The sequence below is a fragment of the Coregonus clupeaformis genome, chromosome 18 (genome assembly GCF_020615455.1).
Source record: "Coregonus clupeaformis isolate EN_2021a chromosome 18, ASM2061545v1, whole genome shotgun sequence".
Classification (NCBI taxonomy): domain Eukaryota; kingdom Metazoa; phylum Chordata; class Actinopteri; order Salmoniformes; family Salmonidae; genus Coregonus; species Coregonus clupeaformis.
In genome coordinates, this window is record NC_059209.1 from 32,585,056 (window position 1) to 32,612,457 (window position 27,402).

Sequence of the window (27,402 nt, forward strand, 5' to 3'; positions counted from 1 at the left end):
ATACGCCATCCCATCTGGTTTGCGCTTAGTGGGACTATCATTTGTTTTTCAACAGGACAATGACCCAAAACACACCTCCAGGCTGTGTAAGGGCTATTTGACCAAGGAGAGTGATTGAGTGCTGCATCAGATGACCTGGCCTCCACAATCACCCGACCTCAACCCAATTGACATGGTTTGGGATGAGTTGGACTGCAGAGTGAAGGAAAAGCAGCCAACAAGTGCTCAGCATATGTGGGAACTCCGTCAAGACTGTTGGAAAAGCATTCCAGGTGAAGCTGGTTGAGAGAATGCCAAGAGTGTGCAAAGCCGTCATCAAGGCAAAGGGTGGATACTTTGAAGAATCTAAAATATACATTATATTTTGATTTGTTTAACACTTTTCTGGTTACTACATGATTCCATATGTGTTATTTCATAGTTTTGGTGTCTTCACTATTATTCTACAATGTAGAAAATAGTAAAAATAAAGAAAAACCCTTGAATGAGTAGGTGTGTCCAAACTTTTGACTGGTACCGTATATACTGAACAAAAATATAAAACGTAACATACAACAATTTCAAAGATTTTACTGAGTAACAGTTCATATAATAAATCAGTAAATTGAAAGAAATTCATTAGGCCCTAATCTCTGGGATTTCACAACTTGGAGTACATGTATGCATCTGTTGGTCACAGATACCTTTAAAAAAAAAGGTAGAGACATGTATAAAAAAACAGTCAGTATCTGGTGTGACCACCATTTGCCTCATGCAGCGCAAAACATCTCCATCGCATAGAGTTGATCAGGCTGTTGATTGTGGCCTGTTTAATGTTGTCCCACTCCTCGTCAATGGTTGTGCGAAGTTGCTGGATATTGGCAGAAACTGTAACACACTGTCATACACGTTGATCCAGAGCATCCCAAACATGCTCAGTGGGTGACATGTCTGTTGAGTATGCAGGCCATGGAAGACCTGGGACATTTTCAGCTTCCAGGAATTGTATACAGATCCTTGCGACATGGGGCCGTGCATTATCATGCTGAAACATGAGGTGATGACGGCGGATGAATGGCACGACAATGGGTCTCAGGATCTCTTCACTGTATCTCTGTGCATTCAAATTGCCATCGATAAAATGCAATTGTGTTTGTCTGTGGCTTATGCCTGCCCATACCATAACCCCACCACCACCATGGGGCACTCTGTTCACAATGTTGACATCAGCAAACTGCTTGCCCACACGACGCCATAAACGTGGTCTGTGGTTGTGAGGTCAGTTGGACATACTGCCACATTTTCTAAAACGACGTTGGAGGCAGCTTATGGTAGAGAAATTAACATTAAATTCTCTGGCAACAGCTCTGGTGGACATTCCTGCAGTCATCACGCCAATTGCACGCTCCCTCAAAAATGGAGACATCTGTGGCATTGTGTTGTGTGACAAAACTGCACATTTTAGAGTGACCTTTTATTGTCCCCAGCTCAAGGTGCACCTGTGTAATGATATGCTGTTTGATATGACACACCTGAGGTGGATGGATTATCTTGGCAAAGGAGAAACTCTAACTAAGAGGGATGTAAACAAATTTGTGCACAAAATTTGAGAGAAATAAGCTTTTTGTGTGTATGGATAATTTCTGGGATCTTTTATTTCAGCTCATGAAACATGGGACCAACACTTTACATGTTGCATTTATATTTATGTTCAGTGTATATATACATATAAAGTAAAATATCAGTAGGTCTAATAACACGGAAAGGAGACATGGGATCCAAATATGATCCAAATTCAATTAATGTGCCATATGCTGGAAATGAACTCATAACCACAGGGTATGTTCGAGCAGATCAGTTTTCTGCAGTCAGTGGCCATCTTTAATCACCAGCGATCACCAACTTTCAATGTGTGTTGTGCATAGACGGTATACATTAGGCTTGTGTCCGAATATTCCGGATGAAGACAATTCTTTTTCAATGGGAGTTATCCATTGTAAGGTGAATTTTTACAAATTGTCAATCTTTTTTTGTATGCACCCATCGTATGAACTGGTCTGAAAAGATGAGTTGTACTTTTGATGGACAAAAATGGACAATGATATACGTCATATACAATTTCATCCGTGTTCCTGAGTCTTAGTGTGCCCATTCCCTTATTGGGATTTAAAATGTCCGACTTCCGCCTACATATCGACAAACATAGGCTATTACAGTTCTTCAGGTCCCATTGATAGGACAGTCTCGAACGGAGCTCGTCTAGTTTGTTCTCCAGTGATTGTACATTCACCAATAGAACAGAGGGAAGGGTGGGTTATTCACTCGCTGCCATAGTTTCATCAGGGTGTCCCATGCCAGCCTCTATATCGTTGTCTTTTCCTCTTTCTGAGTGTAGGGGATTAGGGCCTGGTCCCGGTGAGCAGTATGTCCTGCGTAGCCGAATCATTGAAGTAGAATTCTTCATCCAAATCAAGGTTAGTGATCGCTGTTCTGATGTCCGGAAGCTATTTTCGGTCATAGGAAATGATGGTGAAAACATTACGTACAAAAAACTTTAAGATCAGCACAAAAAAACAACACAAAATAACATAATTGGTCAGGAGCCCGTAAAACGTCCGCTATACCTCCCAGCTCCATTCTCCGTCAGATTGGCTGATGCCTCCTGATGACCCGGTTGGACATGATTTCAACATGGTCACCAGGATGGATCAGCCAATGAAGTTGGAAGTCCCACCCAGTTGACTATATTAAAATGGTGGAAGCCCTCAACGGCACTGCCCATGCTAATATGGCCTTTTGGCCACTAGAGGCCTCTATCACTCTATGGGAGACTGCAGTGCCTGCAGCAGTAGAGCAGTGTTCCATTGTCAGACTCAAGTGAAAATTCCCATTTAAAATAACAAACTTTAATGGAAAACACATTTTATCATTACAATTTGTCTGCTTACACTAACATAAAGTGTACATCACTATATACTATTGACAAAGTTCTCAGTGCTGTGGTATGAAAATCATAATTGATTTCTCATCAAATGTTGTCTTGTAGACAATCTAGGCTGTGTGGTCTACCCTCAATTCCTGCATAACACCGGCCATCAAAGATAACAAAAATGCATCACTTAATTCATTGCTTGCTTTCAAACCAATGAGCCATAATCAAAATGAAATCAGTACAGTATTTAGTGTGACGCTGCGTCATCTACAAAACACACATTCTTCTCACCGTCTCCAAAAGAATCCCCTAATCGACATATAACTGAGGAGTCCAGTATAACGGAAGAAAATGGAACAGAAGCGTCTTCAGTATTCATCGAGATTATCTGCTTTTGGGATGGATAGGCCTCTGTCCTTCAGTGCGGACACCTTGGCTTTCTCCGTCTCCTGCTTGGCTTGCTGTTGCAATCGCTGCTCCTCCAGGATCTCCTCTATAGAAACTTGCTGCAAGACTGTGTCACACGGCTTATCCATGTCCTAAAGAGGTATCATATTAAACATACTGTCAACTTACATGTCATCCATGTCCTGCTGGAGAGTAATAGAAGTGGCACACATGTAAACCCCAGCAGTTGATTTTTATCAACTGATCAAATGAAACTGTATTCGTCACATGCGCCGAATTCAACAGGTGTAGACTAAAATAAAATAAAGTAAGAAAAAAAAAGTTACAATAACGAGGCTATATACAGGGGGTACCGGTACCGAGTCAATGTGCGGGGATACAAGTTAGTCGAGGTAATATGTACATGTAGGTAGGGGTAAAGTGACTATGCATAGATAATAAACAGTGAGTACCAGCAGTGTAAAAAAGGGGTGTCAATGCAAATAGTCCAGGTAGCCATTTGATTCACTGTTTAGCAGTCTTATGGCTTGTTTTTTATTTATTTCACCTTTATTTAACCAGGTAAGCCAGTTGAGAACAAGTTCTCATTTACAACTGCGACCTGGACAAGATAAAGCAAAGCAGTGCGATAAAAACAACAACACAGAGTTACATATGGGTTAAACAAAACATAAAGTCAAAAATACAAACAGAAAATATATATACAGTGTGTGCGAATGTAGTAAGTTATGGAGGTAAGGCAATAAATAGGCCATAGTGCAAAATAGTTACAATTTCGTATTAACACTGGAACGATAGATGTGCAAAAGCTTATGTGCAAATAGAGATACTGGGGTGCAAATTAGCAAAATAAATAACAATATGGGGATGAGGTAGTTGGGTGGGCTAATTTCAGAATGGCTGTGTACAGGTGCAGTGATCGGTAAGCTGCTCTGACAACTGACGCTTAAAGTTAGTGAGGGAGATAAGAGTCTCCAGCTTCAGAGATTTTTGCAGTTCGTTCCAGTCATTGGCAGCAGAGAACTGGAAGGAATGGCGGCCAAAGGAGGTGTTGGCTTTGGGGATGACCAGTGAGATATACCTGCTGGAGCGCAGACTACGGGTGGGTGTTGCTATGGTGACCAGTGAGCTAAGGTAAGACGGGGATTTGCCTAGCAGTGATTTATAGATTACCTGGAGCCAGTGGGTTTGGCGACGAATATGTAGTGAGGGCCAGCCAACAAGAGCGTACAGGTCACAATGGTGGGTAGTATATGGGGCTTTGGTGACAAAAAGGATGGCACTGTGATAGACTACATCCAATTTGCTGAGTAGAGTGTTGGAGGCTATTTTGTAAATTACATTGCCGAAGTCAAGGATCGGTAGGATAGTCCGTTTTGCGAGGGCATGTTTGGCAGCATGAATGAAGGAGGCTTTGTTGCGAAATAGGAAGCCGATTTTAGATCTAACTTTTGATTGGAGATGCTTAATGCGAGTCTGGAAGAAGAGTTTACAGTCTAACCAGACACCTAGGTATTTGTAGTTGTCCACATACTCTAGGTCAGACCCGCCGAGAGTAGTGATTCTAGTCGGGTGGGCGGGTGCAAGCAGCGTTCGGTTGAAGAGCATGCATTTAGTTTTACTAGTGTTTAAGAGCAGTTGGAGGCTACGGAAGGAGTGTTGTATGGCGTTGAAGCGCGTTTGGAGGTTTGTTAACACAGTGTCCAATGAAGGGCCAGATGTATGCAAAATGGTGTCGTCCGCATAGAGGTGGATCCGAGCTTCACCAGCAGCAAGAGCAACATCATTGATATACACAGAGAATAGAGTCGGCCCGAGAATTGAACCATGTGGCACCCCCATAGAGACGGCCAGAGGTCCAGACAACAGGCCCTCCGATTTGACACATTGAACTCCATCTGAAAAGTAGTTGGTGAATCAGGCGAGGCAGTCATTAGAGAAACCAAGGCTATTTAGTCTGCCAATAAGAATGCGGTGGTTGACAGAGTCGAAAGGCTTGGCCAGGTCAATGAAGACGGCTGCGCAGTACTGTCTTTTATCGATCGAGGTTATAATATCGTTTAGGACCTTGAGCGTGGCTGAGGTGCACCCATGACCAGCTCGGAAACCGGATTGCATAGCGGAGAAGGTACGGTGGGATTCGAAATGGTCGGTGATCTGTTTGTTAACTTGGCTTTCAAATACTTTCGAAAGGCAGGGCAGGATGGATATAGGTCTGTAACAGTTTGGATCTAGAGTGTCACCCCCTTTGAAGAGGGGGATGACCACGGCAGCTTTCCAATCTCTGGGGATCTCAGACGTTACGAAAGAGAGGTTGAACAGGCTAGAAATAGGGGTTGCGACAATTTCGGCTGCTAATTTTAGAAAGAAAGGGTCCAGATTGTCTAGCCCAGCTGATTTGTAGGGGTCCAGATTTTTCAGCTCTTTCAGAACATCAGCTGTCTCAATTTGTGTGAGGGGGGGTGGGGGGGGGCATGGGCAAGTTGCAGCGGAGGGTGCAGAGCTGGTGGCCGGGGTAGTGGTAGCCAGGTGGAAAGCATGGCCAGCCGTAGCAAAATGCTTGTTGAAATTCTCGATTATTGTAGATTTATCGGTGGTGACAGTGTTTCCTAGCCTCAGTGCAGTGGGCAGTTGGGAGGAGGTGCTCTTATTTTCCATGGACTTTACAGTGTCCCAAAACTTTTTGTAGTTAGTGCTACAGGATGCACATTTCTGTTTGAAAAAGCTAGCATTTGCGTTCCTAACTGCTTGTGTATATTGGTTCCTGACTTCCCTGAAAAGTTGCATATCGCGGGGGCTGTTCGATGCTAATGCAGTACGCCACAGGATGTTTTTGTGCTGGACAAGGGCAGTCAAGGGAGAACCAGGGGCTATATCTGTTCTTAGTTCTGAATTTTTTGAATGGGGCATGCTTATTTAAGATTGAGAGGAAAGCACTTTTAAAGAACAACCAGGCATCCTCTACTGACGGAATGAGGTCAATATCCATCCAGGATACCCGGGCCAGGTCAATTAGAAAGGCCAGCTTGCTAAAGTGTTTTAGGGAGCGTTTGACAGTGATGAGGGGTGGTCGTTTGACCGCGGACCCATTACGGACGCAGGCAATGAGGCAGTGATCGCTGAGATCCTGGTTGAAGACAGCGGAGGTGTATTTAGAGGGTACATTTGTCAGGATGATATCTATGAGGGTGCCCATGTTTACAGATTTAGGGTTGTACCTGGTAGGTTCGTTGATAATTTGTGTGAGATTGAGGGCATCTAGTTTAGATTGTAGGTTGGCCGGGGTGTTAAGCATATCCCAGTTTAGGTCACCAAGCAGTACGAACTCTGAGGATAGATGGGGGGCAATCAGTTCACATATGGTGTCCAGGGCACAGCTCGGGGCTGAGGGGGGTCTGTAGCAAGCGGCAACAGTGAGAGACTTATCCATCCCCAACTACAAAATGTTGTAGTTGGGGATGGACATTTCTGAATTTTTGGTGGCCTTCCTAAGCCAGGATTCAGACACTGCTAGGACATCAGGGTTGGCGGAGTGTGCTAACGCAGTGAATAACTCAAACTTAGGGAGGAGGCTTCTGATGTTAATTTGCAAGAAACCAATGCTTTTACGGTTACAGAAGTCAACAAATGATAATGCTTGGGGAGTAGGAGTTATACTGGGGGCTACAGGGCCTGGGTTAACCTCTACATCACCAGAGGAACAGAGGAGGAGTAGAATAAGGATACGGCTAAAGGCTTTAAGTACTGGTCTTCTAGTGCGTTGGGTGCAGAGAAAAAAAGGGTCAGGTTTCCGGGTGTTGTAGAATAGATTCAGGGCATTATGTACAGAAAAGGATATGGAAGGGTATGAGTACAGTGGAGGTAAACCTAAGCGTTGGGTAACAATGAAAGAGATAGCATCACTGGAGGCACCGATTGAGTCGGTCGCCGCGTGTATGGGGGGTGGGACAAAGGAGCTATCTATGGCAGGTTGAGCTGGGCTGGGGGATCTACAGTGAAATAGTGCAATAAGAAATAACCGAAACAGCAATAAGCAAGGCATATTGAAATGGGAGAGAGGCATAAAGCAATCACAGGTGTTATTCGAGAGCTAAGACAACAGCTGGTAATGGCGACAAAGTTTGGGCTGAGGCTAAACATAAACAGGATGCCGTACCGTATAAAGGAACAGTCCAGCAGGCATCAGCTGTATAGCTGAGTTATCATAAGGTACGGTGAACAGCAATAGGAGAGTTCGGAGGTAGTTCGGGGGCTGCTATAGCACTAGCGAGCAAGAGGCCACGGCTAGCATGTGCTAGCGGGCCAGGGCTAAGCTGTTAAGGAGCCTTTTGGACCTAGACTTGGCGCTCCGGTACCGCTTGCCGTGCGGTAGCAGAGAGAACAGTCTATGACTGGGTGGCTGGAGTCTTTGACAATTTTTAGGGCCTTCCTCTGTCACCGCCTGGTATAGAGGTCCTGGATGGCAGGAAGCTTGGCCCCAGTGAGTTCAAGCTAAGATCATCTTAGAACGATAGGATCCTATGGTTCTAACTATGAACTTAGCCTTAAGATGCTTATGGGAAACCGGGCCCTGTGTGTGAATCAACCACACTATGTAGGTGACAAATAAAGTTTGGGCTGAATTACTTACTAATTACTACCCCTATTACTAGCCTGTTCAACCTCTCTTTCGTAACGTCTGAGATCCCCAGAGATTGGAAAGCTGCCGCGGTCATCCCCCTCTTCAAAGGGGGTGACACTCTAGATCCAAACTGTTACAGACCTATATCCATCCTGCCCTGCCTTTCGAAAGTATTTGAAAGCCAAGTTAACAAACAGATCACCAACCATTTCGAATCCCACCGTACCTTCTCCGCTATGCAATCCGGTTTCCGAGCTGGTCATGGGTGCACTTCAGCCACGCTCAAGGTCCTAAACGATATTATAACCGCGATCGATAATAGACAGTACTGTGCAGCCGTCTTCATCGACCTGGCCAAGGCTTTCGACTCTGTCAACCCCCGCATTCTTATTGGCAGACTAAATAGCCTTGGTTTCTCAAATGACTGCCTCGCCTGGTTCACCAACTACTTCTCAGATAGAGTTCAATGTGTGAAATCGGAGGGCCTGTTGTCTGGACCTATGGCAGTCTCTATGGGGGTGCCACAGGGTTCAATTCTTGGGCCGACTCTTTTCTCCGTGTATATCAATGATGTCGCTCTTGCTGCTGGTGACTCTCAGATCCACCTCTACGCAGACGACACCATTTTGTATACATCTGGCCCTTCATTGGACACTGTGTTAACAAACCTCCAAACGAGCTTCAATGCCATACAACACTCCTTCAGTAGCCTCCAACTGCTCTTAAACACTAGTAAAACTAAATGCATGCTCTTCAATCGAACGCTGCTGGCACCCACCCACCCGACTAGAATCACCACTCTCGACGGGTCTGACCTAGAGTATGTGGACAACTACAAATACCTAGGTGTCTGGTTAGACTGTAAACTCTCCTTCCAGACTCACATTAAGAATCTCCAATCCAAAGTTAAATCTAGAATCGGCTTCCTATTTCGCAACAAAGCCTCCTTCACTCATGCTGCCAAACATGCCCTCGTAAAACTGACTATCCTACCGATCCTTGACTTCGGCGATGTCATTTACAAAATAGCCTCCAACACTCTACTCAGCAAATTGGATGTAGTCTATCACAGTGCCATCCGTTTTGTCTCCAAAGCCCCATACACTACCCACCACTGTGACCTGTACGCTCTTGTTGGCTGGTCCTCACTACATGTTCATTGTCAAACCCACTGGCTCCAGGCCATCTATAAATCACTGCTAGGCAAATCCCCACCTTATCTTAGCTCATTGCTCACCATAGCAGCACCCACCCGTAGTCTGCGCTCCAGCAGGTATATCTCACTGGTCATTCCCAAAGCCAACACCTCCTTTGGCCGCCATTCCTTCCAGTTCTCTGCTGCCAATGACTGGAACGAATTGCAAAAATCTCTGAAGCTGGAGACTCTTATCTCCCTCACTAACTTTAAGCATCAGTTGTCAGAGCACCTTACCGATCACTGCACATGTACACAGCCCATCTGAAATTAGCCCACCCAACTACCTCATCCCTATATTGTTATTTATTTTGCTCTTTTGCACCCCAGTATCTCTATTTGCACATAATCTCTTGCACATCTAGCATTCCAGTGTTAATACTAATTGTAATTATTTTGCACTATAGCCTATTTATTGCCTTACCTCCATAACTTGCTACATTTGCACACACTGTATATATATTTTCTGTTGTATTTTATGACCTTATGTTTTGTTTACCCCATATGTAACTCTGTGTTGTTGTTTTTATCGCACTGCTTTGCTTTATCTTGGCCAGGTCGCAGTTGTAAATGAGAACTTGTTCTCAACTGGTTTACCTGGTTAAATAAAGGTGAAAAAATAAAAATAAATAATAATAATAATAATAATAATGTGAGTATATTGAAAAACTGCTAGACATTCAACTGAGGGGGATACTACAAAGCAAAATCAACAAGTTAGCCAGCTAACTTGCCTGATATTCTGAAATAACATTTTAGTTTTACATTTTTACATTTTAGTAATTTAGCAGACACTCTTATCCAGAGCGACTTAGAGTTTTTCATACTGGCCCAGAAAGATAAGCTTGAAATGGGCATGGTCTAATTGACTCAACAACCAAACACACATATCTGTGTTTAGCTTTCTTAAATGAACCAGAAAATCAGCTGTTATTTCTGGTTGTTTTTCATTCTCTATGATCCTAATATGATTCTAATCAACAGGCTTACTTTAACACAAACAAATTACTGTGTGTAGGCCTACTCTACTAAGGAAAGCAGCCTTGAAGTACTGATAAAGAACAAGAGGGTGGCATGCAGTGGTGGAAAGTACTTAAGTACAAATACTTTAATGTACTACTCAAGTAGTTTTTTGGGGTATCTGCATTTTACTATTTATATTTTAGACAACTTTTACTTTACTACATTCCTAATGAAAATAATGTACTTTTTACTCCATACATTTTCCCTGACACCCAAAAATACTTGTTACATTTTGACAGCGGCAGGTAGCTTAGTGGTTAAGAGCGTTGTGCCAGTAACTGAAAGGTCGCTGATTCTAATCCCCGAGCTGACTAGGTGAAAAATCTGTCGATGTGCCCTTGAGCAAGGCACGTAACCCTAATTGCTCCTGTAAGTCGCTCTGGATGAGAGCGTCTGCTAAATGACTAAAATGTAAAATGACAGGAAAATGGTCAAATTCATGCACTTATCAAGAGAACATCCCTGGTTATGCCTCTGATCTGGCGGACTCACTAAACACAAATGCTTTGTTTCTAAATTATGTTGGAGTGTACCTGGACCTGTGGTCCTCTGTAGCTCAGCTGGTAGAGCACGGCGCTTGTAACGCCAAGGTAGTGGGTTCGATCCCCGGGACCACCCATACACAAAAATGTATGCACGCATGACTGTAAGTCGCTTTGGATGAAAGCGTCTGCTAAATGGCATATTATTTATTATTTATTTACCTCTGGGTATCCGCCAATAAATAAAAAAGTAAAAAATTGTGCCATCTGGTTTGCTTAATATAAGGAATATGAAATTATTTATACTTTTACTTTTGATACTTAAGTATATTTTAGCAATTGCATTTACTTTTGATACTTAGGTATATTTAAAACCAAATACTTTTAGACTTTTACTCAAGTAGTATATTACTGGGTGGCTTCCACTTTTACTTGAGTCATTTTCTATTAAGGTATCTTTACTTTTACTCAAGTATGACAGTTGAGTACTTTTTCCACCACTGGTGGCATGGATGAATACTTACTATTTCTCCAAGCAAAACAACATTCTCTCCTCTCACAATGAAGATTCCTCTGGGAATATCTCCAAACTTCTTGCCCACATGGATGCGCTCGACTGTTTGATGAAAAACTAGGTTGGCTGAAAGAGAAGATCAAGTGATAGGGAAGTTTAGATAATTTTCCCTCTGATTGCCTGAATGTACCTACTTGTGAATAAGTTGTATTATCTGAGTATTGACAACATTAAAGTACGCTAAGGCGGCTGGTTTTTAAACCACAATTTGATTATTAGGTTGTTAATTTGCCATACCAAACTGGTCAATGCTTCTCAGAAACCCAATTAGCGTTCTTCCATCTCGAAGAAGTACAAGATGTTTTTCTGCAACAACAAAAAAGAGATGAATGTTTATAGTTGAGCGACCGCACGTGGTTACAATGTATCCAATCGTTGTTGTTGTTGTCCCCCCCCACACACTGAGTTTTGGATACAATGTTGCAAGGTCGCCCCGTGACGAATGATGAATAGTTAACAAGAAGGGGTTTATAATATAATAGTGACTTTATTTGATCATTATCATCATCATCACTGTTTTCGAACGTTGGAAATATTGTGGGCTTTTCACTCACACTTCTGCCTCAACTCAGCCTAACCTTCGATATCCCAACTTACTGTCTATATCATCGATGAGACTCGCAGTCCCTGGCATGTAGTTCATTTTGATCGTGTGTACCGAATCGCTGTGTAGAAAATGTATAAAGCCATGAAACTCGTTCAAAAATATAGCTGTATCCTCTCTACAGGAAGCGCATGGAACGCACACGCTCACGGAACGCTTCCTGTAGAATTTTAACCCATTAAACGCCGATGGCACGGCACATTGGAAAATGTTCTGTCGTTTATTCCGATAACCGATAATAGATATAATAAAAATGTTATTTGAATTTCGATTGAGTTATTAAGTGACAATTTAGGCAAATATAACTTTAATAACTGATGTAGAATTAGGACATTTCATTTTTCTAATAATGTAATACTTTAAATGATCATGCCTTTGATTGTTAAGAATACACAAATATTAGGCCATTCAAACAACTACCACGAATTGTATTTATAAAGTTAAAAAAATAGTTTTCGTATACTTTTAAACCCATCGCCATTTGTTTAAACAAATCATTGGTTTAAACCCACGCATTCGTAGAGATCTGCTCTAAACTCTGAGAGCCTATTGGTCAAAATACCAAATATTCTACGCATGTGGGGGAAAAAAGAAGAGGGAGGGGCGAAAAATTAAAGGGGCAAAGTAGAATATATTTAGCTGTCCATGATCAATGCGTTCTATAACTCGAGAATTTCAATAAAGCATTTATTTTTCATAGCAGTCAGAGCCCTCCGATTTGACAGTCGATTTTATCACGATTTTTTTAAATGACAAACGACAGAAGTGCTGGGGACGCTGCTTGGGTTATGCATCATCAAATGCAGTCGAATCCCAAATCCGCCTGGCCCTCAAATTTCAACTCGGAAAATAATAACGTGAACTGGAGTAACGCTATGGTAAGACACATTGAAGCTAATTCATATCAACACGTAGATAGCTAGCTAGTTATGTTAATCACATTTTAGAACATACGATTTAATGTTCGTAAACAAGCTTTTGTCTTTTTGTACTGTGTATAAAGTTTAACGTTCATTAGCTAACGTTAGCTGGCTAGCCTGCGTTCTAGCCAGCTAGCTAGCCGTCTTCTGACCGCGTCAGTCCCAACTAGTAAGATTTCCTATATTGCTAGCTAACGTTATCTAACTTGCTTAGTTAGTTATATTTGACATGCAGATTGTCTAGTTATGTAGTTTGTAGTGTATGCTAAATATCCTAGTTAGATCCTAGCTAGCTAGTTAATGGCTACTGTTTTGTGATGCTTCTGCTGCTAGCGAACGTCAGTTAGCTATTATGTAATACAGTAGGAAATGCTTTTGCATTCTGTCAGTGTCTTGCTGCATTTGATGATTGGATATTTTGGTCAAACAAGTTCTTGAAGTGACGTGGCAATAGAGGTCTAGGGTTACTGTTTACTCTGGTCAATATAGCTATCTATTTAAACATTGCTGATTTTGAGACTCATATGCCTGCAGGACGCTTCCCAATACCCTGGTTACTCCTCAAACTACTGGTACCCTCAGACACATTCCACAGCAGGGCACTATCCAAATGCCTATCCTTCAGGATCCGATGTGCAGCCACCTTACAACCCACAGGTACAGTACTGCCTCATGTTATGTTATGTCATAGCAAAGGCCCTCTAAATCCACAGCTATACATGGGGATTAAGTCCTTATCCATAGACTCAAGGGCTCTCACCCTTCCCTGACACTTTGTTACTCACGCACACATATTTTCACAGACTGGCAGTCTGGCACTCACATTCAAACACTTACTGATGTATGCACACATTCCCTTTCTCTCCCTATCCAGGCAATGCAAGCATATCCAAATGGCCATGGCGTCTATAACCCTGGTCCAGGCCAGTATTCTGCAAATTCTTTCCACCCATCCAACCCATTCTACTGTGCAGAGCAGATGTCTCCCAGGCAGGCAACAGGCCAGTACCCTAGCCAGGGTTGCCAAGGACCAGAGCAGAGCACAGGGGGGTCAGGCCAACCACACGCCCAGCACCAACATCAGCACCACCACTACCCTGGACCACACTGTCAAGGGGTAAGTTCATTCAACCAGTGCAGGGCAGTGTTTAACGGTGTCTGATGTAAAGGCAGTTGGGTATAATGGTGCTTGTTGTCTATTTTCTCCCAGGCCCCTAGCTATCCTCCTGGGTCTTACCCACACTATGGGGAAGGTGGTCCTGCATTGCCCCCAAACCCCCAATACCCCACTGGACAGGCCCTTCACCCTAGGCCACAGGCTGAGGCTTGGGCCCACTCGGGTGGGTATGGGCCCTCACACCAGCAGCAGCAGTGGCAGCCAGGCACCCAACCTCTACACAGCAACTATGGGACCCCTGTCCGCCCGCAACACCCCCCAGCCTGGCCAGGCACTGGCACTGGAGCCCCACCCCCCTATGAAGCCAAGGTACGTGTGGAACACAAGGGAGGCATCTCAGTTACCTAAATTGGTCTTTGGTCGTCTCGTCTCCTTTATTTGAACATATTGTTTCTAAAATACCCTCTAAGTGGGCCTAATTTACTTATTCTTGGAAGAAAGGGGATATTTCAGATAAAAGCTCAAATCCTCCTCTGGTACCATAGCTGTCTTGGGTCTGAATTCATTTAATTTCTATTCATTATACACTAATTGTCTAAGACAATCTTTTTTACCTCCTCAGGACCAGCACTACCCAGGACCCCACCAGCACCAGTGTGCCCCACAGGTGGGACCCAAATCCAGACCAGCCCCCTCCCCTAACCCCCCTAATGGCAAGCCTGTCGACTTCAGCTCACCTCCCCAGATGTACAACAAACCATGGCGAGGGGGGGCGCAGGAGCCAAAGCCTTCCCAAGGTGAGCCTCCAACCCCAGCCCAGTCCCAGGGTCCGATCGGGCCCCAGCCCCTGAGCGACAACCCCAGCCTGGCCAAAGTCCAGCAGGTCATGGCCCGGGTGCTTTTGCTCCATGAGGATGTGGACGAGTTTGTGGGTAAAAAATCGGACAAGAGTTACCGGTACCTGGAGGAACTGCTGACCAAGGAGCTGCTGGTTCTGGACTCAGTGGAGACTCAGGGACAGGAAGTGGTTAGGCAGGCCCGGAAGGAGGCTGTGCAGAGGATCCAGGCCATACTGGACCGGCTGGAGAAAAAGGCCTTCTGAATTGGACCGGTTCTGGTTCTAAGGGTCTCACTGTTCTTTTTTTGTGACATTTGAATCTTCCACGGTCAGGTTGTGGTCCTTATTTCATATCCGAACTGGTTCCTTGGAATTAAATGCTTAAGTCCCTGTTTGTTGACTACACCTCCCGGATTGTAAAGGTTTAGATAGAAAGAATGGTTGTCGACAAGGACTTAGGGGTTGGTTTGGTTTGGAATCAGGCCAGCTTAGGCTACTTCATGCAGGTGTGATCAGGAACAAAAGAGATGCCATATCAAAGTATTCATGATGGCAAATGTAATGGTTGTACATATCAAGTCATGACTAAGTTATGGTGTTGTTGGGTTAGTTGTCATAACCCGACATTAGTGTCCATGATGGCTTAAAGCATCGGTTATGTCATGCTTGTGCCAGTGTAATGTAGTCTTATAATGGTGGTTTCATATAGTGTCACCATGTTCCTTTCAAAGTAGGTAAACGTTGCCCCTTAATCACTGATAGGGTGAGACGTTTTTGCCTGGTTATTAAGGTTAGGATTTGGCGTAGGCTAATCTGATCCTAGATCTGTGTTTTCAAGGCCACTTCTACCATGAGTGTTCCATTCACCATGTTTTCTTACATGTTGCGAACCATTTGCACTACCATGAGATTTCCCCTTTATCACTAACCCTAACCTTATCTCCCACTTGTCATTGTAAGCAGAATGCAAACAGTGTGCATTCAAACACAGCCTTCCAAATCGCCACAGGGGTGGCAGGGATTGATATTAAGGGTTGCCCTATTGCCTTGGGGAAGTGAACTGAGCAGTTGCTCAAGTTGAGCCTGCTCTGAGGTTGCTCCATTAGGCAGGTGATCTGTTTTTAAAAACAACCAAACTACAATGAATTCCAATAGCCTAAAATGTATATTTATTTTAAGTGAAAGACAGAGAATTTATGGCAGTCGGGCAAGTCTATTTAAAAAAAACTGATTTAAAGTAATTGAAAGGCAGGCAATATGGCACTTCTGCATAATTTACATTTTCGGGCAAGTGATCATAATCTTTGAGCAACCAAAAAATACTCCTGACTTGCCCGATGGGCAAGTGCCCTTTTAGACTTTAATATCAATCCCTGGGTGGGTAACGTTACACACTATTATGTTCATTTACACTTTTTTCTTCAGTATCTACAAAGGTAGGGTCAATTGCTTTTCATTGCGGTCGATGGAAGAAATTAATTGAAATTCAATTAATGACTTAAAGTACCTCAATGGAAATATTGAGCAAGTTTCAATTAATTTCCTGAATAGATGGAATTAAAAATGGAATTGATGCCAACCCTGGTATGTGCTGTATAGTAGTTTGTCTACAACTCCTCCACAATGCTATTGCCATTGATTGGTGGTAGACATTGTAATTAAGTGCAGATCTATGATCAGATTAGCGTTATTCTTCGAAGGACGAAAAGGAAAACTGACCTTAGACCCTGTCCCAATACTTCCTTCTATAGAGTAATCTCTGACCATTCTTCCACAGTTTTACCATTCAAGTTCATATCAGACCAGGACCCATATCCACTAATCGTCTCGGAGTAGGAGTGTTGATCTAGTTTCAGGTCCTCCCTGTCCATATAATCTTATTCATTATGATCTAAAAGGTGATAACTGATCCTAGATCAGCACTCCTACTCTAAGAGGCTTTATGGATACGGGCCCAGTGATATTTTAAGGAAGAAGGATGTATTGTCAAAGTATTGGAACAGGTGGTTGGGTCAGCTTCATCCTACAGCACTATGATTGGATGTTTGACTCGCTTCTCTTTTTTATTTCAAAACAACAAATCAGATGCTTTTCTTATTTAATCTAGCACCAAAAATCACTTATTTCGTAGACTGTGCTAATTTCTTAGAAATCAGCTACTTTGTTGAGTGCCATAATATCGGCAGGTGCTTTTTCAAATCGTTATAAAAAATAAACTTAAAATCTCTTAAGCTTTGCATGGAACAAAATGTTCTGTTTGTCATGTTTTCCTGTGATGTTATTTTTGTGTTCAGATAAAGCACCATTCACTATTAATATATATATTTGTAATATATAGTAGACAACTTAAATACAGGAACGGGGACCAAGGTCCTGTCTACAGCGGTTTCTGACGTAATGCATGTTTCCTACACAAGATGGGAATATTTTCCTGACGGATTCAGAAATTACTACAGCTCAAACTGAGGAATTGCATTAAATGTCAGTACATTTTTCAAATGTGTTATATGCATGTTATTTTATAGTATTTTTGGAAAACATACCATAAACACTCACAATTAACAAGAGTTCGTCATATGATAGGTGGGACAGAGAAAATGAAAGAGAAATTTGAATGAAGTGAGGGGTAATGTAAGTGAGACAAAACACACTGCAAGTTGATATCTTTTCTCTATGGATTTAATTCATTCTGTGAATAGTTTCCCTCCCTAAAGAATCCCTATCTCCATTTCAGAATGGCTAGCCATGAGAAAAATGAAATGAATGTATTTTGGTGAAGTTGAGAAGGCAGTGTATGTCCGCACACACCCTTGCCTGCCAGCTAGCCTTCAGATCTTTAAATAGGTAGCTATTTGATGCGAAAGCATAACACGGTCTCTCCGAGCCTTGTGGAACACGCATTGACTTTGATTTGTGGGACGGCGTCAGATTGCTCTGAAGACTCCCAGGAGCAAGCAACGCCGAAGCAAGGCACCCTTATAAAACCCACACCTGTTCATCCCTCTTCAGGATTCCTGTGAAATGAACCTACAATCAATACTTTTGCTGCTCTAGAAAGAAGTATGGAGATATAGTTAGTCTGTCTCCCTTGCATGGTGATAGACCAGATCCTTTATACAGTAGGGCTCATTTACACTGCCTTTTCCAAGAACCGGTTCCAGCAAAACGCAGAAGCTGCAATATTAAAAAAAGATGGTCTTCATTCTCGGACTGGGCTTCAAACCACTTTGAAGAAAAACTGGATTTATATGTAACCTGCGGAGGTATTGTAGCAGAGATTTACCAGATCTTTTAAAAGCAGAACAAATGTCTTTTACCTCCAAACTCCCCCCGTCCTGGAACGACAGACCCCCTCCTCGTAAGGTGGAGGTTGACCTGAGTTCACCGGGGCTGGCTGTGTTTGAGCTGGAACGACTCCTGTTCACTGGGAAAGCCATCATCAGCCATGCAGACGAAGTGTGGCCCAGACTTTACATTGGAGACCAGTAAGTGCAGTGACAATATGTTTCCTTTCATTTTGGTTGACACTGGAATTTAACCTATGGTCACTTTAAGTGGACAAGAATTTTGTACATCATCGGATCCATAGAGACTAATCCAAGGCATCATTTGGACGAGGCTCCGATGTGTGTAAGGGGAGCTGATCATAAATCAGTTTTTAAATGCTTGGGCCCTCTAAAGTAACTTGAATTCTGTGTTGGGAAAGTGCATAGGTTTATCCGATCATAGTTCCCAATGTGGACCACAGTAGTGTGAAAACTTAATATCAGATTGCCAGTTATTTGCTCTTATCCAATCTATATGTACAGTGCATTCGGAAAGTATTCAGACACCTTGACTTTTTCCAAATGTTGTTACGTTACAGCCTTATTCTAAAATTGACAATTGTTTTGTTTTTCCTCATCAATCTACACACAATACCCCATAATGACAAAGCAATAACAGGATATTAGAAATGTTTGCAAATTAAAAAAAAACTAAACAAATATTACATTTACATAAATATTCAGACCCTTTACTCAGTACATTGTTGAAGCACCTTTGGCAGCGATTACAGCCTCAAGTCTTCTTGGGATGACGCTACAAGCTTGGCACACCTTTATTTGGGGAGTTTCTCCCATTCTTCTCTGCAGATCCTCTCAAGCTTTGTCAGGTTGGATGGGGAGCGTCCCTGCACAGCTATTTTTAGGTTTCTTCAGAGATGTTAGATCGGGTTCAAGTCCGGGCTCTGACTGGGTCACTCAAGGACATTCAGAGACTTGTCCCGAAGCCACTCCTGCGTTGTCTTGGCTGTGTGCTTAGGGTCGTTGTCCTGTTAGAAGGTGAACCTTCGCCCCAATCTGAGGTCCTGAGCGCTCTGGAGCAGGTTTTCATCAAGGATCTCTCTGTACTTTGCTTCGTTCATCTTTGCCTCGATCCTGACTGGTCTCCCAGTCCCTGCCGCTGAAAAACATCCCCACAGCATGATGCTGCCACCACCATGCTTCACGGTAGGGATGGTGCCAGGTTTGGTATTCAGTTCAATCTTGGTTTCATCAGACCAGAGAATCTTGTTTCTCATGGTCTGAGAGTCGTTAGGTGCCTTTTGGCAAACTCCAAGTGGGCTGTCATGTGCCTTTTACTGAGGAGTGGCTTCCGTCTGGCCACTCTACCATAAAGGCCTGATTGGTGGAGTGCTGCAGAGATGGTTGTCCTTCTGGAAGGTTCTCCCATCTCCACAGAGGAACTCTGGAGCTCTGTCAGAGTGACCAGCAGGTTCTTGGTCACCTCCCTGACCAAGACCCTTCTCCCCCGATTTCTCAGTTTGGCCAGGTGGCCAGCTCTAGGAAGAGTCTTGGTGGTTCCAAACTTCTTCTATTTAAGAATGATGGAGGCCACTGTGTTCTTGGGGACCTTCAATGCTGCAGACATTTTTTGGTACCCTTCCCCAGATCTGTACCTCAAAAAAATCCTGCCTCGGTGCTACGGACAATTCCTTCGACCTCATGGCTTGGTTTTTGCACTGACATGCACTTTCAACTGTGGGAACTTAAATAGACAGTTGTGTGCCTTTCCAAATCATGTCCAATCAATTTCATTTAACACAGGTGGTCTCCAATCAAGTTGTAGAAACTTCTCAAGGGTGATCAATGGAAACAGGATGCACCTGAGCTCAATTTCAAGTCTCATAGCAAAGGGTCTGAATACTTATGTAAATAAGGTATTTCTGTTTTTTATTTGTAATACATTTGCAAACATTTCTAAAAACCTGTTTTTGATTTGTCATTATGGGATATTGTGTGTAGTTGATGAGGATTGTTTTTTTATTTAATCCATTTTAGAATAAGGCTGTAACATAACAAAATGCGGAAAAATTATTTGTTACTTGTTCATTGTAGACTGCATTTATTTGTTTATTCTAGACTTGTCCTCAACATGTACAAACATCTATTTTCATAGTTGTTATGCAGTGTTTTTGAATAAACTTGAAACTTGTGGTTTTCATAGGGACAGTGCTACGAATGTCCGCCAGTTGGCCAACCATCGTGTCACCCACGTCTTGAACGCAAACCACAGTAAACGGCGAGACGGGGCGGAGACATACCTGGGCATGAACATCAAGTACTTTGGCATCGAGGCCCATGACTCCTGTAATTTTGACATGAGTGTCAACTTCCAGACTGCAGCAGACTTCATCCACAGGGCCCTCAGTGAAGGAGGTGAGTGGAAGTCCAGACCAGGGCCTTCTCAGTGAAGGAGAAGTTATAAGTACTGCATCATTGATTGTATAAAGTACTTCATCATAGATTGTATGTTATAGCTTGTTATAGAGTAATACGTTGTTAAAATGGGGAATGCCTGTATAATGTTAAAAGTGTGGTATGGCCAAGTGTATGATGAAATGTGCATTGTACATGTCGAATAATTATTTCCTTTGCAAACATTACATTTCTATCTGCAACGCACTGAAAGGTCACACTGAAAGGAAGAAGGAGTTTCCAGAGGGGAAGTTACAGTACCACAGTGGGCTTAGTGTGAAAAGATCCATGTTCTCTCCCCTCTTTTTACCCTCTACCCCCCCACCTCTCCCTCAGGTATAGTGCTGGTGCACTGTGCGGTGGGGGTGAGTCGTTCAGCCACCCTGGTTCTTGCCTACCTGATGCTGAGACAGAACCTGACCCTGGTGGATGCCATCTGTGCTGTGAAGGATAACCGCGGTGTGATCCCCAACAGAGGCTTCCTCCGACAGCTCATCAACCTGGACAGCAAACTCTATGGCCACCTCCGCAACACCACCTACACCTAGAAGACTGATTATATCAGCTTCTGTTCTATTCAATTCTATTTGAGCAGTGGGTCACAAACCTTTCATTTTTTGGGAAACTTTCATGCAAAACGCACCATATTAAATCAAATGTTATTTGTCACATGCTCCGACTACAACATGTGTAGACCTTACTGTGAAATGCTTACTTACAAGCCCTTAACCAAAAATGAAGTTCAATAAATAGTTAAGAAAATATTTACTAAATAAACTGAAGTAAAAAATAAAATAAAAAGTAACACAATAAAATAACAATAACGAGGATATATACAGGGGGTACCGGTACCGAGTCAATGTGTGGGGGTAGAGGTTAGTCAAGGTAATTTGTACATGTAGGTAGGGGTAAAGTGACTATGCATAGATAATAAACAGTGAGTAGCAGCAATGTAAATAGTCCGGGTGGCCATTTGATTAATTGTTCAGCAGTCTTATGGCTTGGGGTAGAAGCTGTTAAGGAGCCTTTTTGGACATAGACTGCTTGCCGTGCGGTAGCAGAGAGAACAGTCTATGACTTGGGTGACTGGAGTCTTTGACAATTGTTTGGGCCTTCCTCTAATACCGCCTAGTATATACTGTAGGTCCTTGATGGCAGGAAGCTTGGCCCCAGTGATGTACTGGGCCATACGCCCTACCCTCTGTAGCGCCTTAAGGTCGGATGCCGAGCAGTTGCCATACCAGGCGGTGATGCAACCGGTCAGGATCCTCTCGATGGTGCAGCTGTATAACGTTGAGGATCTTGGGACCCATGCCAAATAGTTTCAGTCTCCTGAGGGGGAAAAGGTGTTGTCATGCCCTCTTCACGACTGTCTTGGTGTGTTTGGACCATGATAGTTCGTTGGTGATGTGGACACCAAGGAACTTGAAACTCTCGACCCGCTCCACTACAGCCCTGTCGATGTTAATGGGGGCCTGTCGGCCCTCCTTTTCACGTAGTCCACGATCAGCTCCTTTGTCTTGCTCACATTGAGGGAGAGGTTGTTGTCCTGGCACCACACTGCCAGGTCTCTGACCTCCTCCCAATAGGCTTTCTCATCGTTGTCGGTGATCAGGCCTACCACTGTTGTGTCGTCAGCAAACCTAATGATGGTCTTGGAGTCGTGCTTGGCCACGCAGTCATGGGTGAACAGGGAGTACAGGAGGGGACTAAGCATGCACACCTGAGGGGCCCCTGTGTTGAGGATCAGTGTGGCTTTTGTGTTGTTACCTACCCGTCAGGAAGTCCAGGATCCAGTTGCAGAGGGAGGTGTTTAGTCCCAGGGTCCTTAGCTTAGTGATGAGCTTTGTGGGCACTATGGTGTTGAACGCTGAGCTGTAGTCAATGAACAGCATTCTCACATTGGTGTTCCTTTTGTCCCGGTGGGAAAGGGCAGTGTGGAGTGCGATTGAGATTGCGTCATCTGTGGGGCGGTATGCAAATTAGAGTGGGTCTAGGGTTTCCGGGATGATGGTGTTGATGTGAGCCATGACCAGCCTTTCAAAGCACTTCATGGCTACCGCTGTGAGCGCTACGGGGCGGTAGTCATTTAGGCAGGTTACCTTCGCTTTCTTGGGCACAGGGACTATGGTGGCTGCTTGAAACATGTAGGTATTAAAGACTCGGTCAGGGAGAGGTTGAAAATGTCAGTGAAGACACTTGCCAGTTGGTCCGCGCATGCTCGGAGTACACGTCCTGGTAATCCGTCTGGCCCCGCGGTCTTGTGAATGTTAACCTGTTTAAAGGTCTTGCGCACATCGGCTACGGGAGAGCGGGATCACACAGTCGTCCGGAACAGCTGGTGCTCTCATGCATGCTTCAGTGTTGCTTGCCTCGAAGCGAGCATAAAAGGCATTTAGCTCGTCTGGTAGGCTCACATCACTGGACAGCTCGCGGCTGGGTTTCCCTTTGTAGTCCATAATAGTTTGCAAGCCCTGCCATATCCGACGAGGGTCACAGCCGGTGTAGTAGGATTCAATCTTAGTCCTGTATTGACCATTTGACTGTTTGATGGTTCGTCTGAGGGCATAGCGGGATTTCATATAAGCGTCCGGATTAGTGTCCCGCTCCTTGAAAGCATCAGCTCTAGCCTTTAGCTTGGTGGGGATGTTGCCTGTAATCCATGGCTTCTGGTTGGGATATGTACGTACGGTCACTGTGGGGACGACGTCGTCGATGCACTTATTGATGAAGCCGGTGACTGAGGTGGTATACACCTCAATGCCATTGGATGAATCCCGGAACATATTCCAGGCTGTGCTAGCAAAACAGTCCTGTAGTGTAGCATCCGCATCATCTGACCACTTCCGTAATGAGTGAGTCACTGGTACTTCCTGCTTTAGTTTTTGCTTGTAAGCAGGAATCAGGAGGATATAATTATGGTAAGATTTGCCAAATGGAGGGCGAGGGAGAGCTTTGTATGCGTCTCTGTGTGTGGAGTAAAGGTGGTCTAGAGTTCTTTTTTTATTTTCTCTGGTTGCACATGTGACATGAGGTCAAACGGATTGAAGTTTGCCTGCATTAAAGTCCCCGGCCACTAGGAGCGCCGCTTCTGGATGAGCATTTTCTTGTTTGCTTATGGCCTTATACAGCTCCCGAGTGCGGTCTTAGTGCCAGCATCGGTTTGTGGTGGTAAATAGATGGCTATGAATAATATAGATGAGAACTCTCTTGCTAGATATTGTGGTCTACAGCTTATCATGAGGTACTCTACCTCAGGCGAGCAATACATCGAGACTTCTTTAATATTAGACCATTGCTCACCAGCTGTTATTGACAAATAGACACACACCCCCACCCCTCGTCTTACTAGACGTATCTGTTCTGTCCTGCCGATGCACGGAAAACCCAGCAAGCTCTATATTATCTGTGTCGTCATTCAGCCACGACTCGGTGAAACATAAGATATTACAGTTTTTAATGTCCCGTTGGTAAGATAGTCTTAATCGTAGATCATCCAGTTTATTTTCCAATGATTGCACGTTGGCCAATAGGACGAAAGGTAGTGGCGGTTTACCTACTCGCCAACGAATTCTCACAAGGCACCCCGACCTCTGCCCCCTGTATCTCTGTCTTTTCTTCATGCGAAAGATGGGGATTTGGGCCTGGTCTCGGGAAAGCAGTATATCCTTCGCGTCGGACTCATTATATACAGTGGGGAAAAAAAGTATTTAGTCAGCCACCAATTGTGCAAGTTCTCCCACTTAAAAAGATGAGAGAGGCCTGTAATTTTCATCATAGGTACACGTCAACTATGACAGACAAAATGAGGGAAAAAAATCCAGAAAATCACATTGTATGATTTTTTATGAATTTATTTGCAAATTATGGTGGAAAATAAGTATTTGGTCAATAACAAAAGTTTCTCAATAATTTGTTATATACCCTTTGTTGGCAATGACACAGGTCAAACGTTTTCTGTAAGTCTTCACATGGTTTTCACACACTGTTGCTGGTATTTTGGCCCATTCCTCCATGCAGATCTCCTCTAGAGCAGTGATGTTTTGGGGCTGTCACTGGGCAACACGGACTTTCAACTCCCTCCAAAGATTTTCTATGGGGTTGAGATCTGGAGACTGGCTAGGCCACTCCAGGACCTTGAAATGCTTCTTACGAAGCCACTCCTTCGTTGCCCGGGCGGTGTGTTTGGGATCATTGTCATGCTGAAAGACCCAGCCACGTTTCATCTTCAATGCCCTTGCTGATGGAAGGAGGGTTTCACTCAAAATCTCACGATACATGGCCCCATTCATTCTTTCCTTTACACGGATCAGTCGTCCTGGTCCCTTTGCAGAGAAACAGCCCCAAAGCATGATGTTTCCACCCCCATGCTTCACAGTAGGTATGGTGTTCTTTGGATGCAACTCAGCATTCTTTGTCCTCCAAACACGACGAGTTGAGTTTTTACCAAAAAGTTCTATTTTGGTTTCATCTGACCAAATGACATTCTCCCAATCCTCTTCTGGATCATCCAAATGCACTCTAGCAAACTTCAGACGGGCCTGGACATGTACTGGCTTAAGCAGGGGGACACGTCTGGCACTGCAGGGTTTGAGTCCCTGGCGGTGTAGTGTGTTACTGATGGTAGGCTTTGTTACTTTGATCCCAGCTCTCTGCAGGTCATTCACTAGGTCCCCCCGTGTGGTTCTGAGATTTTTGCTCACCGTTCTTGCGTGGAGCCTCAGATCGAGGGAGATTATCAGTGTTCTTGTATGTCTTCCATTTCCTAATAATTGCTCCCACAGTTGATTTCTTCAAACCAAGCTGCTTACCTATTGCAGATTCAGTCTTCCCAGCCTGGTGCAGGTCTACAATTTTGTTTCTGGTGTCCTTTGACAGCTCTTTGGTCTTGGCCATAGTGGAGTTTGGAGTGTGACTGTTTGAGGTTGTGGACAGGTGTCTTTTATACTGATAACAAGTTCAAACAGGTGCCATTAATACAGGTAACGAGTGGAGGACAGAGGAGCCTCTTAAAGAAGAAGTTACAGGTCTGTGAGAGCCAGAAATCTTGCTTGTTTGTAGGTGACCAAATACTTATTTTCCACCATAATTTGCAAATAAATTCATTAAAAATCCTACAAAGTGATTTTCTGGATTTCTTTTTCTCAATTTGTCTGTCATAGTTGACGTGTACCTATGATGAAAATTACAGGCCTCTCTCATCTTTTTAAGTGGGAGAACATGCACAATTGGTGGCTGACTAAATACTTTTTTCCCCCACTGTATATATATATTTTTTAGTTTGCTTTTTCTCTTTTATTATTTTTATATATTTTTTGTTGTTGTTGTTGTTATTTATTTTTAGTCATTTAGCAGACACTCTTATCCAGAGCATTTTATTTTTCATACTGGCCCCCCTGTGGGAATCGAACCCACAACCCTGGCGTTGCAAGCGCCATGCTCTACCAACTGAGCTACACGGGGCCCAGTTCGAGTTGAGTAACCACTGGTCTGATGTCCAGAAGCTATTTTCGGTCATAAGAGACAGTAGCAGCAACATTATGTACAAAATAAGTTACAAACAAACAAAATAGCACAGTTGGTTTGGAGCCCGTAAAACGTCATCCCCTCCGGCGCCATTATTATGTATACAGGGGGTACCGGTACCGAGTCGATGTGCGGGGGTACAGGCTAGTCGAAATAATTTGTACATGTAGGTAGGGGTAAAGTGACTATGCATAGATAATAAACAGCGAGTAGCAACAGTGTAATAATAAAGATACTGTGACTCTTTCTGTACTTTGAAAGTTCTATATCTTTAAAACTTGATTGCTGACATGCAAAACATTTTGGTACTGTACCAGCAGTGGACTAATGAAACAAATACCAAAATATAGTTTTGGAGTGGAATTTTCCTTTAAGTTGGTATAGGCTATGTGGGGGACTTGCATTCTAGCTCCCAGTATTCAAAGTTAAGCTGTATTCAAAGTTCTGCTTTTCCTAGCAGTGTCTGGCTGTATAATTATTTTTACATACCTCCCTTTAGAGATGAGACCGCTGATGGTTTGGAAGTCAAACTTGAGAAACCTGTCTTATTGTGAAATAAGTGGCAATATTATGTAGTCTACTGTAACTTAAGCTTGTGTTTTCGGCAACATACAGATTTTTGTGTGAGTATTTTGTATGTTTCAAGCTGATATGAGTATGCAATTACTATGACATGTGTGAATAAACGTTCCTAGTACTTTCCTGTTTCTCCCTCATGTTGCAGAAGCTCCAGGTTCCAACCACAGAACCTTTGACTTCTCTAGTTTCTCCCAGCATGACACCTCCAAATGCCCATGTCCCATGGCATAAATACTGTACCTCCACATCTCAACATGGTGGCATCAGTTCATCTGTATAATCCTTGAATTTAAATGTAATTTAATATTTCAGTGCATGTCTCTTATAATTCTACAGAGTTAGCCTATATGAAAAGGTGACACCTTAAATGAATAGGCTATTCATTCAGCAGGTCAAAATTCACAGTCTTGTCTGGAGCCTATTCACTACTAGCCTTTTAAAGGTCCAATCCAGCTGTTTTTATCTCAATATCAAATCATTTCTGGGTCAAAATTAACTACCTTAACTGTGATTGTTTCAATTAAAATTGTCAAAAAGAAACAAAAATAACTTCTAAGCAAAGAGCAATTTCTCAAGCTAGAATTTTGCTAGGACTGTCTGGGAGTGGTCTTAGTTGGGAGGGGGAAACTGAAATCTAGCTGTTATTAGCAGAGGTTTGGAACTCTTTCTTATTGGTATATTAACTAATTGAATCACCAGGCAGGCCAAAACTCCATCCCACCAAAACAGGTAGACATTTCAAGCGGTCCTTTCAAACATTACTTATACTAAAAGGGTATTATCATTTTCACAATTTCACAGTATTATTCCAACCTCATAGTGTGGCAATATAGTGTATATAAAACACAGGAAAATCTGAACTGGGC

The 27,402-nt window shown here is 43.3% G+C and overlaps 3 protein-coding genes across 5 annotated transcripts; 2 read left to right on the forward strand and 1 right to left on the reverse strand.

The window, feature by feature from the left end:
- Positions 1–1,664: 1,664 nt before the first annotated feature.
- On the reverse strand, positions 1,665–11,973 carry LOC121583156 (U6 snRNA-associated Sm-like protein LSm1). 2 transcript variants are annotated; one of them, XR_006003440.2, is made up of 5 exons: positions 11,812–11,973; positions 11,452–11,520; positions 11,165–11,280; positions 3,203–3,450; positions 1,665–2,483 (listed from the first exon to the last, which is right to left on the reverse strand). XR_006003440.2 is itself a non-coding variant. In XM_041899360.2 (4 exons), exons 1-4 carry the CDS (start codon positions 11,855–11,857, stop codon positions 3,280–3,282), a joined length of 402 nt encoding a protein of 133 aa, XP_041755294.1. In that variant the 5' UTR covers positions 11,858–11,973; the 3' UTR covers positions 1,665–3,279. The 2 variants fall into 2 exon arrangements, 1 of the variants encoding a protein (XP_041755294.1); XM_041899360.2 differs by having other exon boundaries at positions 1,665–3,450.
- A 432-nt stretch (positions 11,974–12,405) lies between these two features.
- Positions 12,406–16,924, forward strand: LOC121581870 (BAG family molecular chaperone regulator 4). 2 transcript variants are annotated; one of them, XM_041897254.2, is made up of 5 exons: positions 12,406–12,696; positions 13,273–13,395; positions 13,718–13,855; positions 13,949–14,224; positions 14,478–16,924. In XM_041897254.2, the coding sequence occupies exons 1-5, from the start codon at positions 12,568–12,570 to the stop codon at positions 14,955–14,957; spliced, it is 1,146 nt and encodes a 381-aa protein (XP_041753188.1). In that variant the 5' UTR covers positions 12,406–12,567; the 3' UTR covers positions 14,958–16,924. The 2 variants fall into 2 exon arrangements, with proteins under 2 accessions (XP_041753188.1, XP_041753187.1); XM_041897253.2 differs by having other exon boundaries at positions 12,407–12,696; positions 13,613–13,855.
- Positions 16,925–16,997: 73 nt separating this feature from the next.
- Positions 16,998–21,150, forward strand: LOC121581871 (dual specificity protein phosphatase 26). The gene is made up of 3 exons (XM_041897255.2): positions 16,998–18,178; positions 20,181–20,392; positions 20,768–21,150. The coding sequence occupies exons 1-3, from the start codon at positions 18,000–18,002 to the stop codon at positions 20,977–20,979; spliced, it is 603 nt and encodes a 200-aa protein (XP_041753189.1). The 5' UTR covers positions 16,998–17,999; the 3' UTR covers positions 20,980–21,150.
- The last annotated feature ends 6,252 nt before the right edge of the window (positions 21,151–27,402 follow it).